This window comes from Macaca fascicularis, chromosome 1 (genome assembly GCF_037993035.2).
Source record: "Macaca fascicularis isolate 582-1 chromosome 1, T2T-MFA8v1.1".
Taxonomy (NCBI): domain Eukaryota; kingdom Metazoa; phylum Chordata; class Mammalia; order Primates; family Cercopithecidae; genus Macaca; species Macaca fascicularis.
Genome location: NC_088375.1, coordinates 105,804,531 through 105,821,119, shown reverse-complemented (window position 1 = coordinate 105,821,119; position 16,589 = coordinate 105,804,531). Strand labels below are relative to the sequence as shown.

At 50.5% G+C, this 16,589-nt stretch overlaps 1 protein-coding gene across 8 annotated transcripts; it reads left to right on the top strand.

The window, feature by feature from the left end:
• Positions 1-3,882: 3,882 nt before the first annotated feature.
• FDPS (farnesyl diphosphate synthase) lies at positions 3,883-16,570 on the top strand. 8 transcript variants are annotated; one of them, XM_005541536.3, is made up of 11 exons: positions 3,883-3,934; positions 4,713-4,925; positions 5,004-5,166; positions 8,108-8,248; positions 13,848-13,928; positions 14,074-14,196; positions 14,571-14,659; positions 14,752-14,824; positions 15,505-15,582; positions 15,688-15,822; positions 16,314-16,570. In XM_005541536.3, exons 2-11 carry the CDS (start codon positions 4,750-4,752, stop codon positions 16,512-16,514), a joined length of 1,260 nt encoding a protein of 419 aa, XP_005541593.2. In that variant the 5' UTR covers positions 3,883-3,934; positions 4,713-4,749; the 3' UTR covers positions 16,515-16,570. The 8 variants fall into 8 exon arrangements, 7 of the variants coding, with proteins under 7 accessions (XP_005541593.2, XP_015311642.2, XP_005541594.1 ...); XM_015456156.3 differs by having other exon boundaries at positions 3,883-4,045; XR_012413725.1 differs by lacking the exon at positions 14,752-14,824.
• The last annotated feature ends 19 nt before the right edge of the window (positions 16,571-16,589 follow it).

Sequence of the window (16,589 nt, the reverse complement as noted above, 5' to 3'; positions counted from 1 at the left end):
CCCAGCACTTTGGGAGGCCGAGACGGGCGGATCACGAGGTCAGGAGATCGAGACCATCCTGGCTGACACTGTGAAACCCCGTCTCTACTAAAAACTACAAAAAACTAGCCGGGCGAGGTGGCGGGCGCCTGTAGTCCCAGCTACTCGGGAGGCTGAGGCAGGAGAATGGCGTGAACCCGGGAGGCGGAGCTTGCAGTGAGCTGAGATCCGGCCACTGCACTCCAGCCTGGGTGGCAGAGCGAGACTCCGTCTCAAAAAAAAAAAAAAATAAACAAACAAACAAACAAAAAAAAAAGTCCAGGCACGGTGGCTTACGCCTGTAATCCCAGCACTTTGGGAGGCCGAGGCGGGCAAATCACCTGAGGTCGGGAGTTTGAGACCAGCCTGACCAACATGGGGAAAACCCATCTCTACTAAAAAAAAAAAAAAAATTACAAAATTTACCTGGGTGTGGTGGTGCAAGCCTGTAATCCCAGCTACTTGGGAGGCTGAGGCAGGAGAATCTCTTGACCGGGAGGCAGAGAGAGAGGCTGCAGTAAACACCTGGGATTACAGGTGTTAGCCATCATGACCTGCTATAATTTTTCATGTAATGACACTTTGCTGGACCTCCCTCTAATTCCTTTCTGGTTATGCACAATGATTTTTAATTTTTAAAATTATGGCAAAATTTACATAATTAAAAAATATGGTATGGTAAAATATACATAAGTAAATTTTTTTTTTTTTTTTTTTTTGAGACAGAGTCTTGCTCTGTCGCCCAGACTGGAGTGCAATGGTGCGATCTTGGCTCATTGCAACCTCTGCCTCCCGGGTTCAAGTGATTCTCCTGCCTCAGACTCCTGAGTAGTTGGGATTACAGGCACCCATCACCATGCCTGGCCTTTTTTGTAGTTTTAGTAGAGACGGGGTTTTGCCATGTTGGTCATGCTGGACTCGAACTCCTGACCTCAGGTGATCTGCCCACCTCGGCCTCCCAAAGTGCTGGAATTACAGGTGTGAGCCACTGCGCCCAGCAAAAGACAAATTTTTTTGAGAAAGGTCACTCTCTGTTGCCCAGGTTGGAGTGCAGTGGCACAATCATAGCTTCTGGGCACAACCCCAAATTTCTGGGCTCAAGTGATCCTCTCCCCTCAGCCTCCCAAAATGCTAAGCTTACAGGCGTGAGCCACTGTGCCTGTCCTGTAAGTGAAATTGACCACTTTAACCATTTGTTGTACAGCTAAGTGGCGTTAAGTACATTCACATTGTTGTGCAGCCATTATCACCACCCATCTACAGAATTTTTTTCAACTTCTCAGATGAAACTCTGTACTCATGAAACAATAACTCCTCATTCCCTCTCCCATTAGCCCCAGGAAACCACCATTCTACTTTCTGTTACTATGATTTTGATTATTCTAGGTACCTTATATGGTACTGAGGCAGGAAAACAGGGTCTGGAGGCAGGGAACATAAGGCCGATTCACACTTCAGCTATGACAGGAAATATCCTCTCCATAGGGCCTAGGCCAAGTAAATGACTTTGTAACTTTACTTCATTCTCTCCATTTACATAGGGCATACTCTAAGTAGAGGGTATTTAAACTCCCTAAAATTCTGCAATGGGGCCTTTGAGCACCTATGCTCGGGCCTGATCCCACACTGTGAAGTTTTCTTTCATTTTCAATAAATTCCTTCATTCCTTCTTTCCTTTATTCGTGTCTTTTGTCCAGTTTTTTCTTTTTTTTTTTTTTTTTTTTTGAGACGGAGTCTCACTTTGTTGTCCAGGTTGGAGTGCAGCAGAATGATCTCAGTTCACCACAACCTCCACCTCCCGAGTTCAAGTGATTCTCCTGCCTCAGCTTCCCGAGTAGCTGGGACTACCGGTGTGCGCCACCATGCTGGGCTAATTTTGGATTTTTTAGTAGAGATGGGGTTTCACTATGTTGGCCAGGCTGGTCTTGAACTCCTGACCTCGTGATCTGCCCGCTTTGGCCTCCCAAAGCGCTGGGATTACAGGCGTGAGCCATTGTGCCCCAATTCTTTGTTGAAGATGCCAAGAACCTGGACACCCTCCACTGGTGACAGTACCTCATATACACGGAATCATACAGTATCTGTCCTTTTGAGTCTGGCTTATTTCACTTAGCATAATTGTCAGAGGCGTGTGAATGAGAGCAACTCCATCTTGAATAGGGACTGGGTAAAATAATGCTAAGACCTAATGGGCTGCATTTCCAGTTGGTTTAGGCATTCTAAGTCACGGGATGAGATAGGAAATTGGCTCAAGATACAAGTCATAAAGACCTTGCTGTTAAAACAGATTGCAGTAAAGAAACTGGCCAAAACCCACCAAAACCAAGATGGTAACTACAGAGACCTCTGGTCGTCTTCAAGGCTACACTCCTACCACATGCTGTGTCGACATCAGGGTTCTATATGGTCTACAAAGCGGAAGCATGAATAATCCACCCCTTGTTTAGCTTATAATCAATAATCAATACATTTATTTTATAAGAAGCACAATCATATTTATAATTATTATAAATTATTATAAATACACATTTAACAATATACAATTATTAATATACATTTATAATTATTATAAATCAATAATCAATAAATAACTGGCCGGGCCCGGTGGCTCACTCTTGTAATCCCAGAGCTTTCAGAGGTCGAGGTGGCTGGATCACCTGAGGTCAGGAGTTCAAGACCAGCCTGGCCAACCTGGAGAAACTCCCTCTCTACTAAAAACACAAAAATTAGCTGGGCGTAGTGGCAGGCACCTGTAATCCAGGAGAATCTCTTGAACCCAGGAAGCGGAGGTTGCCTAGCTGGAATTACAGGCGCGCATCAGCACACCTGGGTAATTTTTGTATTTTTAGTAGAGAAGGGGTTTTGCCATGTTGACCAGGCTGGTCTCAGATTCCTGACCTCAGATGATCCGCCCGGCTCGGCCTCCCAAAGTGCTGGGATTACAGGTGTGAGCCCATGAGCCACTGTGCCAGGCCAAGACTCATCTTTTCTTTTTTTTTTTTTTTTGATACGGAGTCTTGCTCTGTGCCCCCAGCTAGAGTGTAGCCAGCTAGAGTGCAGTGGTGCGCTCCATCTCCACTCACTGCAACCTCCGCCTCCCTCACTGCAACAAGCATTGAAGCAATTCTCCTGCCTCAGCCCTCTTGAGTAGCTGGGATCACAGGCGCGCGCCACCTGACTAAATTTTTTTTTTTTTGTATTTTTAGGACAGACGCGGTTTCACCACATTGGTCAGGCTGGTTTCGAACTCCTGACCTCATGATCTACCCTCCTTGGCCTCCCAAAGTGCTGGGATTACAGGCGTGAGCCACCGTGCCCGGCCCAAGACTCATTTTTCTTAAGCCCTTAAAGCACTTTACACACATTACCTCGTGGTATTACTACCCTCATTCAGCAAATGAGGTAAGCTAGTCTCAAGGAAGTTCACTGAGGATCAGAGATGTTAAATGATTTGCCTAAAGTTAGAGAACTAATAAGTGAGAAAGCTAGTTGTGTTGCGTTTTACTAACGTGCCAATCAGCTGCCCAGGATGACAACGAAAACTAAAGTTGAGTAAGAGGCAGCCAGAGCCACAGCGGGGGCGTTCCCAGCCTGGCTCGCTTCCAGCACTGATGCCTCCAGCCTAGACCTCTAGGCTTCAGCCCTTCCATTGGTCGTCCGTCACCGTGCGCCATGCTCACACGAGGGCCAGCAGCCAATCAGCGTGGCTCGTCTCCGCCCAGCCAGGCCACGCAGGATCGCGTTATCGGTCCCTCCCGCGGGCACTCTGGGAGTTGTAGTCTAATTATACGTTTCCGCCCATAGCCTGGGGAGAGCGGGAACTACTCAACCCAGAGAGCCGAGCACTGAGCAGCTTCTGCTTTCAGGAGTACCCGCCAACGAGCGGAACGGAGCAGGAATCGGCATCTGGGAACAGGTGAGAGAGTATGTGTGCTGGGCCTTGGAGGAAGGGGGCCGATACCGGGCCTTACTTCTGTAACAATACTGTGAGGCATCAGAAGGCCAGCCTGTTGCGTCCGTTTTGAAGGTCGGTGGGCTAGACTGGCTGGTCTTCTGGGGGTGCGGAGACTTCCAAACTCTGCCCTTGTGTTTTTCTGGAACCGCCAATATGCCCGGACCCCGGTTAACTCCTTTGCTGCGAGCCCTTCTGTCCCGTCCAGAGTTGCTGCGAGCCTGTCTGCTCAGTCCTAGCGATTCCTGTGAGGCTTGGGACGCGCGGTTCCAGCACCCCGGACAATATGGACGCAGCACCCATGGGTTCTCGCCCCAGTGCTTCTCCCCTCCTTGGGGCGTAACTCAGACCCTGGGCACCCCTCTCCATTGCCCAGGGGAGACCTGGGTTCTAGATTTGGCTCTGCCTCTACTATCTTCCTACCTCCTAGAGCCTCAGTTTGGCTTGTGTAAAATAGGATGACTTAAGGGTCCTTTCAGCCCCTAATCCTGTACTCTGTACCACCTCCTTACCCAGCCTTGTGCACGCCGTCTTGAAGGCACTGAGTTCTAGCCTGTTTATTATAAGTGGCGATTTGTTGGGTCTCCGTCATCCAGCCATACTTTTTGTTTCCTGCATATCCTTCTTGTTATTGTCCCCAAGCACATTCCACAAGAGGGAGGGGCACTCTGGGCTTAGGCTGGGATGGGAGTTATCTGGGTAGCTGCCACCATGCCTCTGCCTTTGGTGCTTGCTCCTGCAGGGAGTGCTTGGCGCCCCCTCCCTATGCCACTCCCAGGATGCCCCTGTCCCGCTGGTTGAGATCTGTGGGGGTCTTCCTGCTGCCAGCCCCCTACTGGGCACCCCGGGAGAGGTGGCTGGGTTCCCTACGGCGGCCCTCCCTGGTGCACGGGTACCCAGTCCTGGCCTGGCACAGTGCCCGCTGCTGGTGCCAAGCGTGGACAGAGGAACCTCGGTGAGTGTGGTTGGGGTGAGGGGCCTTGGGGAGGGGAGCAGCTGATCAGGTTTCTGACTTGTTTTTCCTTCTACTCAGAGCCCTTTGCTCCTCCCTCAGAATGAACGGAGACCAGAAATCAGATGTTTATGCCCAAGAAAAGCAAGATTTTGTTCAGCACTTCTCCCAGATCGTTAGGGTGCTGACTGAGGATGAGATGGGGCACCCAGAGACAGGAGATGCTATTGCCCGGCTCAAGGAGGTGACGGATTCATGACTTGGGGGAGTGAGCCTTTGGTTCGGTTGCTCTGTATATGTGGGATTCACCTGTGGCTTATGAGGGACTTTTGACAGATGTGAGAGAAAGCTTTTTTTTTTTTCCCTCCCCGAGACAGAGCCTTGCTCTGTCACCCAGGCTGGAGTGCAATGGTGCGATCTCGGCTTACTGCAACCTCCACCTCCCAGGTTCAAGCGATTCTCCTGCCTCAGCCTTCTGACTGGCTGGGATTATAGGCGGACGCCACCGTGCCCAGCAAATTTTTGTATTTTTAGTAGAGATGGGGTTTCACCGTGTTGGTCAGGCTGGTCTTGAACTCCTGACCTCAGGCGATCCACCCACCTCGGCCTTTGATCCCAAAGTGCTAGGATTACAGGCGTAAGCCACCGCGCCTGGCCGAGAAAGCATTTACCTGAGGGACTCGAGTCTGCTCTGGAGAGGTTGGGGCCTGGGCAAGTATACTTACTCAGTCCGTAAACCTGACTTTTGGCTCTGATGGAAGGTGGGTCATCCAAACTGCTTTGCATAGGGGTGGAGGCCTTGAACCTGGCAAGTCTTAGATTTTGTGTCCTGAAATCAGAAGCTGATACCTTGGCAGAGACCTGGGAGGAAGACAGTCTGATATTGTCCTATCTCCCTGGGGCCTGAGAAAGTTGTATCATTAGAAACCCCTTGGCCGGGCGCGGTGGCTCACGCCTGTAATCCCAGCACTTTGGGAGGCCGAGACGGGCGGATCACGAGGTCAGGAGATCGAGACCATCCTGGCTAACACGGTGAAACCCCGTCTCTACTAAAAAATACAAAAAACTAGCCGGGCGAGGTGGCGGGCGCCTATAGTCCCAGCTACTCGGGAGGCTGAGGCAGGAGAATGGCGTGAACCCGGGGGGCGGAGCTTGCAGTGAGCTGAGATCCGGCCACTGCACTCCAGCCTGGGTGACAGAGCGAGACTCCGTCTCAAAAAAAAAAAAAAAAAGAAACCCTTATTCTAGGACATGAACTATTGCTGTGATACTTGCCAATTTTTTTTCCTGTTGATTCTGGAGTATCTACTAAAATTCTTCTTATAAATGCTGTCTATCTCATATATCTGAGGGGAATCAAGGGAAAGGGGGGCTTTGCCTATACTGGGATGGGGATTAAAAGAGAGTCTTGGCCCAGCATGGTGGCTTATGCCTGTAATCCCAGGACTTTGGGAGGCTGAGGCCCCGGGGGGATCATGAGGTCAGGAGTTCGAGACCAGCCTGGTCAACATGGTGAAACCCTGTCTCTACTAAAAACACAAAAATTAGCCAGGCGTACTGGCGTGCACATGTAGTCCCAGCTACTCGGGAGGGTGAGACAGGAGAATCGCTTGAACCTGGGAGGCAGAGGATGCAGTGAGCCGCGATTGCGCCACTACACTCCAGCCTGAGGGACATAGCGAGGTGAAGTCTTCCCTGTTAGTTAGGTCTGATTGAAAGCAGGGCAGCAGAAGGTAAAGTGAGACGCAAGAGGGGACACCACTGGAGGAGTGGGAGATGGATCCCACAGCTTGGGTGCCCTGTAAGCTGTCTTTTGGCTGACTTTGGAGAGGGTTTGTCTTTTTTTTTTTTTTTGAGACGGAGTCTCGCTTTGTCGCCCAGGCTGGAGTGCAGTGGCCGGATCTCAGCTCACTGCAAGCTCCGCCTCCCGGGTTCACGCCATTCTCCTGCCTCAGCCTCCCGAGTAGCTGGGACTACAGGCGCCCACCACCTCGCCCGGCTAGTTTTTTGTATTTTTTAGTAGAGACGGGGTTTCACCATATTAGCCAGGATGGTCTCGATCTCCTGACCTCGTGTTCCGCCCGTCTCGGCCTCCCAAAGTGCTGGGATTACAGGCTTGAGCCACCGCGCCCAGCCGTCTTTTTTTTTTTAAACGGAGTCTTGCTCTGTCTTCCAGGCTGGAGTGCAGTGGCCGGATCTCAGCTCACTGCAAGCTCCGCCTCCCGGGCTTACGCCATTCTCCTGCCTCAGCCTCCCGAGTAGCTGGGACTACAGGCGCCCGCCACCTCGCCCAGCTAGTTTTTTGTATTCTTTAGTAGAGACGGGGTTTCACCGTGTTAGCCAGGATGGTCTCGATCTCCTGACGTTGTGATCCACCCGTCTCGGCCTCCCAAAGTGCTGGGATTACAGGCTTGAGCCACCGCGCCCGGCGAGGCTTTGTCTTAATAGAGTGAAGGAGGCTTTTCATTTGCAGGAGGGTTGAACTCTGGGTAGGCAGAGGTGGTTGGAAAAATAGGGATGGGTTGGGAAGGGGAAGTCTAGGAGAGGTGGGGATGGGGAAGGAACCTGGGGAGGGAACTGAACAAGCCAGTCATCCCTATAACGTGTACTGAGTTTTCCATGGGTTCAAGCCCTGTTTGGGCTTGGGAGCAGCATTTAATCTGCACTATGGAGGTTTTAAATTTATTGGGAGGCCGAGGCGGGTAGATGACTTGAGGTCAGTAGTTCGAAACAAGCCTGGCCAACATGGTGAAACCCTGTCTCTACTAAAAATACAAAAACTAGATGGGCATGGTGGTGGGCACCTGTAATCCCAGCTACTCGAGAGGCTGAGGCAGGAGAATTGCATGAACCCGGGAGATGGAGGTTGCAGTGAGCCAAGATCGTGCCAGTGCACTCCAGCCTAGGCAACAGAGTGAGACTTCATCTCAAAAAAAAAAATAAATAAATACATTTACTAGGATAGACCATGCAGAAAGAACGTACCTGGGCACTGGGACCTCTTCTAGCTTTGCTCCAGAAATTTGGAAAAAGAGTAAAGACAGTAGCAATTCCAGAGACTCCTTGAAGAGGAGTTGGGGAGGATAAAGTTAGGGGGTGGTTGGAAATGGGAGAGAGCAAGGAGAAAACTCACAGTAGCTTCTGTATGTACCCTGATACCCTGTCCCTCTTCCCTTGCCCTCCAGGTCCTGGAGTACAATGCCATCGGAGGCAAGTATCACCGGGGTTTGACAGTGGTAGTAGCGTTCCGGGAGCTGGTGGAGCCAAGGAAACAGGATGCTGATAGTCTCCAGCGGGCCTGGACTGTGGGCTGGTGTGTGGAACTGGTGAGAGGGGTAGGGGAAGGGAGTGGAAGTTTCCTGCAGTGGTGGTGACTTGGGTGGGAAAGGGAGGGATGAGCCTGAAACTTATTTCTGGGTTGTGTTTGTGTTTCTTTGTCTCTAGTGTTCTACGGCCAAATTTAGAGTGAATCACTCCAAGGGTTAACTAATGTGAGGAGCCTCTTTTGGCATTAGGTATGAAGATGGCTGTAGATAGTTGTAGACAGTGTGGATTGGGGCCTTGAGACTGGGCAGGGAGGTGTCAGCTCTTTCCTTTGAGCAGAGGATGGCCATAAAAGTGACAGAGGAGGCTGGGCATGGTGGCTCACGCCTGCAATCCCAGCACTTTGGAAGGCCCAGTGGGGCGGATCACCTGAGTTCCGGAAATCCCAGCACTTTGGGAGGCCGAGGGGGGCGGATCACCTGAGTTCCGGAGTTTGAGACCAGCCTGACCAACATGGAGAAACGCCATCTCTACTAAAAATACAAAGTTAGCCGGATATGGTGGCGCATGCCTGTAATCCTAGCTATTTGGGAGACTGAGGCAGGAGAATCGCTTGAACCTGGGAGGCGGAGGTTGCGGTGAGCTGAGATTGCACCATTGCACTCCAACCTGGGCAACAACAGCGAAACTCCGTCTCAAAAAAAAAAAAGAAAAAGTGACAGACGTCTTCCAACGGCTATTCAGAAGCAGAGATTGAAAACTGGCAGCTCACTGATAGTTTTTTGAAAATGTTTTACAATTAAGTCTCCTAAATTTAACAAAGAGATTTCATACTAAAACCTAGATTTCTAGCATGGCTTGGGAAATTGTGAGATTTAGGTCCATGTTTCCGCATAGCAACAATTGGCTGAAGCTGAGTGGATGTAACTTCCCCAAGACGGCATGTGTTCTCCTGTGTGCTTTCTCTGGTTTGCTCCAATCTCCACATCCCCTTGTCTTCTATACCAGTTCATCTTGGTCTTGAAGGTGTCTATTTGCTGGCATGGCCTAAAGCTTTCATTAGTGGTGGGGGACTGGGTTCTGGGAGGGGTGCCATGCCCGAGGAGGGTGGCAGTGAGCCCCAAAGGGAAGAGCATACAGAACTTGGTGAGTGATGATGATGCTGAGTTCCTGGCCTGAGAGGAGCAGCTGGCTCAAGGGAAGACGTGCTGAGCACAGTCAGCGCGGGTATGTTCTTGGTATGGGTGGAGCAGGCGGATCTGCCTGTCCTGTCGGCGGTGGAAATTCCAGTCTGGAACTTATCAGGGAGATAGATGGGTCTGGGGAATCGAGATTTGCTTCTAAGGAGGTAATAGGCCCATGGCATCCAGGGAGAGGCCCCAAGATGACAGGGATGCTGAGGGGCTGAGGGATTCAAAATATGGAGATGACAGGCAAGGGCGGAAGGGAAGGAGGATGAGGGCAGAGCAGAGGAGCCAAGCTATGGGGGCCAAGGGAAGCAAGACCTCGAGGGGCCAGTGGTTGACTGGTAGAATCAGTTCGTTATTTTTTTGAGACGGAATCTCGCTCTGTTGCCTAGGCTGGAGTGCAGTGGCACCATCTCGGCTCACTGCAACCTCCGCCTCCCAGGTTCAAGCAATTCTCCTGCCTCAGTCTCCTAAGTAGCTGGGATTACAGACGCCTGCCACCACACCTGGCTAATTTTTGTATTTGTAGTAGAGACGGGATTTCACTATATTGGTCAGGCTGGTCTGGAACTCCTGACCATCTGCCTTGCCCTCCCGAAGTGCTGGGATTACAGGTGTTACAGGTGTGAGCCACTGTGCCTGGCCTAGAATCAGTTCTTAACCCTGGCAGCACCCTAGGTTCACCTGTAAGTTTAAAAAAAATTTTTTTTTCTAAGACGGAGTGTCGCTCTGTTTCCCGGGCTGGAGTGCAGTGGCGCAAACTCAGCTCACTGCAGGCTCTGCCTCCCGGGTTCCCGCCATTCTCCTGCCTCAGCCTCCCGAGTAGCTGGGACTACATGTGCCCGCCACCGTGCCTGGCTAATTTTTTTGTATTTTTTTAGTAGAGATGGGGTTTCACCGTGTTAGCGAGGATGGTCTCGATCTCCTGACTTTGTGATCCACCTGCCTCGGCCTCCCAAAGTGCTGGGATTACAAATGCGAGCCACCGCACCCGGCGTTTTTAAAAATTTTTAATTTTTTTTTTTTTATTCAGAGTCTCACTTTGTTACCCAGGCTGGAGTGCAGTGGCATGATCTTGGCTCACTAGAATCTCTGCCTCCGGAGCAAAAGCCACCCTCCCACCACCTCAACATCCCAAGTAGCTGAGACTACAGGAGCGAGCCTCTACCTGGCTAATTTTTTTTTTTTTTTTTTGAGACCGAGTCTCGCTCTGTAGCCCAGGCTGGAGTGCAGTGGCCGGATCTCAGCTCACTGCAAGCTCCGCCTCCCGGGTTCACGCCATTCTCCGGCCTCAGCCTCCCGAGTAGCTGGGACTACAGGCGCTGCCACCTCGCCCGGCTATTTTTTTTTGTATTTCTTAGTAGAGACGGGGTTTCACCGTGTTAGCCAGGATGGTCTCGATCTCCTGACCTCGTGATCCGCCCATCTCGGCCTCCTAAAGTGTTGAGATTACAGGTGTGAGCCACCGCGCCTGGTCTAAATTTTTTTTTTTTTGAGACGGAGTCTCGCTCTGTCGCCCAGGCTGGAGTGCAATGGCCGGATCTCAGCTCACTGCAAGCTCTGCCTCCTGGGTTCACGCCATTCTCCTGCCTCAGCCTCCCGAGTAGCTGGGACCACAGACGCCCGCCACCTCGCCCGGCTAGTTTTTTGTATTTTTTTTTAGTAGAGACGGAGTTTCACCATGTTAGCCAGGATGGTCTTGATCTCCTGACCTTGTGATCCACCCGTCTCGGCCTCCCAAAGTGCTGGGATTACAGGCTTAAGCCACCGCGCCCGGCCCTAAATTTTTTTTTTAGAGACAGAGTCTCACTCTGTTGCCCAGGTTGGAGTGCAGTGCTACAGTCATGGCGTACTGTAGCCTTGACCTCCTGGGCTGAAGCCATCCTTCCACCTCAGCCTCTCAAGTAGCTGAGACTGCAGGCGCCCGCCACCATGCCCGGCTTTTTTAATAGTTTTTTTTGTAGAGATGGAGTCTCACTTTGTTGGCCAGGGTAGTCTTGAACTCCTGGGCTCAAGTGATCTGCCTGCCTCGGCCTCCCAAAGTACTGGGATAACGAGTGTGAGCCACTGTGCCTGGCCTGGGTTTTTTTTTTTTAATTTTCCCTAATAAATAGAAAGTGCTGATGGGGTTAAGAATCAGTGCTAGGAGGCAGAGGAAATGTGGGGAGGCCATGGAATTAATTCTCTTGGAGACCATCATGGTTGAGTGGTGGTGGCCAAAATGAGATTGTCCTTGCAGTCACCCTTGGGAGAGGCCGTGAATGGGTGGCTTCAGGGAAACCATGCTACTCCAAATAAACACAGAGTCAATTAAACATGTGCCTTTGATGTGGAAAGCTCAGAACCTCCACACTACTCTTCTGGGGTTAGGTCAGAGGTAAAGGTGCAGATGGATACCTCCTTCCCTGAGGACTCTGCCTATGACAGTAGCAGTGGTTGTTGCAACGGTCCTTTCCCCACGGCCCATGCTGGGTTCTGGCAGGCGGTGTTGCATGCTTCCTTTGCAATGTGGATCGACTACAGCACACAGGATTAGGATGGGATGAAGTCTTAAAAACCATGTCTTCTAGGCCAAGTGTAGTGGCTCATGCCTGTAATCCCAGCACTTTGGGAGGCTGAGGTAGGTGGATCACCTGAGGTCGGGAGTTTAAGACCAGCCTGACCAACATAGAGGAACCCCATCTCTACTAAAAATACAAAATTAGACCAGGCACGGTGGCTCATGCCTGTGATCCCAGCACTTTGGGAGGCAGATCACTTGAGGTCAGGAGTTCAAGACCAACCTGGCCAATGTGGCAAAACCCCATCTCTACTGAATGAAAATACAAAAATTAGCCAGGCTAGCAGTTGGTGGTGGCGGGCGCCTGTAGTCCCAGTACTTGGGAGGCTGAGGCAGGAAAATCACTTGAATCTGGGAGGAGGAGCTTGCAGTGAGCCCACGTGGCGCCACTGCACTCCAGCCTGGGCGACAGAGTGAGACTCTATCTCAAAAAAAAAAAAAAAGAAAAGAAAAGCTATTTAAGGAACCAAAACATATAGTATGACTGACTGCAGGAAGTATCACAGGGAATGTTAGAGTGTTTTATTCTTTAATTTCTTTGTCAGACAAGTGTTTAGGAGACTCTCACTCCAGGCCTAGTGCTGTGCTAGGCTCTGCAAATGCTAAGAGGGAGAAGTTACTGTCCCTGCTTCCAAGGAGTTCATGGTCTAGTGGGAAACCCGACACGTTCAGGTACCTTCAGATGGGCACTCAGAAGAGTAAGCCGTTAGTTAAAATTAATGTTTAAAAATGTTAGGGCCGGGCGCGGTGGCTCAAGCCTGTAATCCCAGCACTTTGGGAGGCCGAGACGGGCGGATCACAAAGGTCAGGAGATCGAGATCATCCTGGCTAACCCGGTGAAACCCCGTCTCTACTAAAAAATACAAAAAACTAGCCGGGCGAGGTGGCGGGCGCCTGTAGTCCCAGCTACTCGGGAGGCTGAGGTAGGAGAATGGCGTAAACCTGGGAGGCGGAGCTTACAGTGAGCTGAGATCCGGCCACTGCACTCCAGCCTGGGTGACAGAGCAAGACTCCATCTCAAAAAAAAAAAAAAAAAAAAAAAATGTTTAAAGATGTCTGAGACTCATAGGTCAAAGTCAGATTTCAGTTCCACCTGATTAACCTGTACTGCTAAGGAGCTCCTTTAGGTAAGGCTGTGTTCCTAGTCACTGGGGTGTTCAAACACAGTGCTGGGGGCAATGTGGGAATAGCCTTCTTTTATTTAGGAAGTAATGGAAAGTCAATCACACAAATAAATCTTACTTTAAGCATTCATTGAGGTGTTTGGCAAGAATAGAGTACGGTATATGAAGGTGTTTCCTAATCTCCCTGATACCAGGCCTAATCTAGGGCTCATTAGAGATGTCAAAGATCTGTTCTAGTTTCTTACCTAAAACAAGAGTGTTTTAGTTCCATTTTATAGGCGAGGAGTCTGAGCCAAACAGGTTATGTCACTTTCCAAGTCTCCATAGCATAGAAGCCTTCTGCCTCCTCACCCTGACTTTCCCAGCTCATAGGGACTATCAAAAGCAGCAGCTGTGGCCGGGTGTGGTGCCTCATGCCTGTAATCCCAGTACTTTGGGAGGCTGAGGCAGGAGGATCATTTGAACCCAGGAGTTCAAAACCAGCCTGAGCAACATAGTAGGACCCTGTCTCTACAAAAAATAAATTGGAAAAAAAAAAAAAAAGTCAGGCATGTGGTGTGTGCCTGTGGTCTCAGGTACTCAGGAAGCTGAAGTGGGAGGATCACTTGAGCCTGGGAGGTAGAGGCTACAGTGAGCCGTGATTGCACCACTGCACTGGATAATGGTGATACTCTGTCCCCCACCAAAAAAAAAAGCAAAACTATATACAGATGTAGATATAAAGTAGCAGCTCTGTTGCTGATAGAAGGAACAGTAATGAGCCCTGCAGGTCTTATTCCACTCTTCCTAGCTGCAAGCTTTCTTCCTGGTGACAGATGACATCATGGATTCATCCCTCACCCGCCGTGGACAGATCTGCTGGTATCAGAAGGTAATGGTGGGCAGGAAAGTAGCAGTGGGTATGGGGACAGGCCACAGGGAGGTGGTATGTGCGGCCTGGTTGAGGTGTTGGGATGATGGCTCTTAGTATGAACCGAGACTAGAGATTGATTGCTTGTTTTTCTCTGTCATGATAGCCGGGTGTGGGTTTGGATGCCATCAATGATGCTATCCTCCTGGAAGCATGTATCTACCGCCTGCTGAAGCTCTATTGCCGGGAGCAGCCCTATTACCTGAACCTGATCGAGCTCTTCCTGCAGGTATGCTGCAGACAGGGCCCGATGCCCAGAGGGTGCCCATGGTAGCCTTGGCCTTTATAGGACATGCTCATCTGGCTGGTTTCAGGGTACAGGATTGCAGGGTGCCTGGAAGGGAAAGAAAGCGAGGAAGGGAGTTGGGAAGCGGGGTGGTGGTAGTGGCAAGAAGGGGCTTCTCTGTCCCTGTGTAATTGGAAGAAAGGGTGATAAAGGACTGTGTATATGAATATAGGCCTTGAGTTTCGGGGCTTTCTCCCCTTCTGTTGCCTTTCTGATTCTGCCCAGTTGTCAGCTGGTATGGGATGTTGGGCTCAGGATACCAGGGTTTCGTATATCTTGAGAAAGCCTGGCTCATGGGCCGTCTTTGTCTTCCTTAGAGTTCCTATCAGACTGAGATTGGGCAGACCCTGGACCTCATCACAGCCCCCCAGGGCAATGTGGATCTTGGCAGATTCACTGAAAAGAGGTGAGTGACAGTGCGAACCATGTCTGGACAGCGAGGTAGGGCTCAGGATGTGCGTTGCCCTCCTGAGGAGTTTCTCTTCTCCCCCTACTCAGGTATAAATCTATTGTCAAGTACAAGACAGCTTTCTACTCCTTCTACCTTCCTATAGCTGCAGCCATGTACATGGTGAGTGAGCCTCCTCACCCCTCTCCTCTGCTAATGGGGGCTTTTGGACAGGAAGGCATAGAGCAGAAAACGTGAACACTGCTACCCCTGGTGAAAGGCTGTGTGACCTTGAGCAAGTCAGTCTTGCTGAGTTTCTTCCTCAACTGAGGATAAAATTCCTACTTCACAGGACTGTAAAGATTAAGCAAAGCAAGGGATATGAAAGTGCTTAGCACTTAATAGGGGAACAGTATATCCTGCATCTGAGTATGGATAGGAGTGTGGAGGAGATCAACCAGGTTGAGAGGGAAAAGAATGGATTAAGGGCAGTCAGTGGGATTAACTGTCTACCCTGACCTTGCTTCTCTACATTTCCTTTTCATCTTGAAAGAAGTTGGAGGTGGCAAAAATATTAGGAAGATGGATCAGAATGACTCGGGGACTGACATTTGTGAGGGAAGACAGGCTGTGCACCTCTAGAATGGATTCATCTCTTTTATGACTCCCTGAAAGTCCTAGCCAAAAATAAGTGGGATTGAGGTTGAACCATCAATCAGGACTGTCTAGGTCAGGGAAGCCAAGATATCTGAAGAGAGAGGAGAGATTTGGGGCTGCAGTAGGGCAAGACCCCATGGGAGGAAGCAGCCAGGAAGATGCAGGCACCTCTGGGGTTTGGCTTATTAACCCACCTTTCCCTGTAGGCAGGAATTGATGGTGAGAAGGAGCATGCCAATGCCAAGAAGATCCTGCTGGAGATGGGAGAGTTCTTTCAGATTCAGGTAGGAAGGCAGGAGGCAGTAGCAGAGAACAGGCACCAGCTTCACTCCTCCTCTGCCTAGGAACCTCATCCTTCCTCCTTTGCTGCCCTCCCCCTTCCCGCCCAGGATGACTACCTTGACCTCTTTGGGGACCCCAGTGTGACCGGCAAAGTTGGCACTGACATCCAGGACAACAAATGCAGCTGGCTGGTGGTTCAGTGTCTGCAACGGGCCACTCCGGAACAGTACCAGATCCTGAAGGTGCCTGAGAGAGGGTGGTGGGTCCCTGAGCTGGTGGAAAGGGATAGAGTAGTGGTTCTCAATTGGAGGCAGTTTTTCTCCCGAGGGGACATTTGGCAATGTCAGCAGACATTTTTTGTCATCGTCATCACAACTCTGTGTGTGTGCATGTGGTACAGCCATCTAGCTGGCAGGAGCCAAAGATGTTGCCAAACATGTAGCACACAGAACAGCTCCCCCAGACAGGATTATCTGGCCCCAAATTTCAATAGTGCCAAGGCTGAGAAACCCTGGAGTAGAGGACACCTGGTCTGAGGCAATATGTAGGGAATATTTGGGATAGGGAAGGGAAGCTTGGGATCCTAGCTACCTAGAAACACTTGAAAATTGGAGGGAGGAAAGGAGTGGGTGGCTTTGGAGATGTTCTGAAATATGAGAATGAGGGGAGTGGAGGGGTCCTGGAGGCTCTGGGGAAGGCCAAGCCCGTTTTCCTGTCTTCCAACCCCTTTTAGGAAAATTACGGGCAGAAGGAGGCTGAGAAAGTGGCCCGGGTGAAGGCACTATATGAGGAGCTGGATCTGCAGGCTGTGTTCTTGCAATATGAGGAGGACAGTTACAGCCACATTATGGCTCTCATTGAACAGTACGCAGCGCCCCTGCCCCCAGCCATCTTTCTGGGGCTTGCGCGCAAAATCTACAAGCGGAAAAAGTGACCTAGAGATTGCAAGGGTGGGGAGAGGAGGCTCTCAATAAATAATTGTGTAACCTTTTTGTGGTTCTGTTCTTGC

Excerpts from the sequence above, each read along its gene's own strand:
- FDPS (XM_005541536.3), top strand. The coding sequence starts at position 4,750 with ATGCCCCTGTCCCGCTGGTTGAGATCTGTGGGGGTCTTCCTGCTGCCA. Across the intron at positions 14,825-15,504 it reads TAGCTGCAGCCATGTACATG|GCAGGAATTGATGGTGAGAA; the intron begins GTGAGTGAGCCT and ends CTTTCCCTGTAG. Across the intron at positions 15,823-16,313 it reads AACAGTACCAGATCCTGAAG|GAAAATTACGGGCAGAAGGA; the intron begins GTGCCTGAGAGA and ends AACCCCTTTTAG.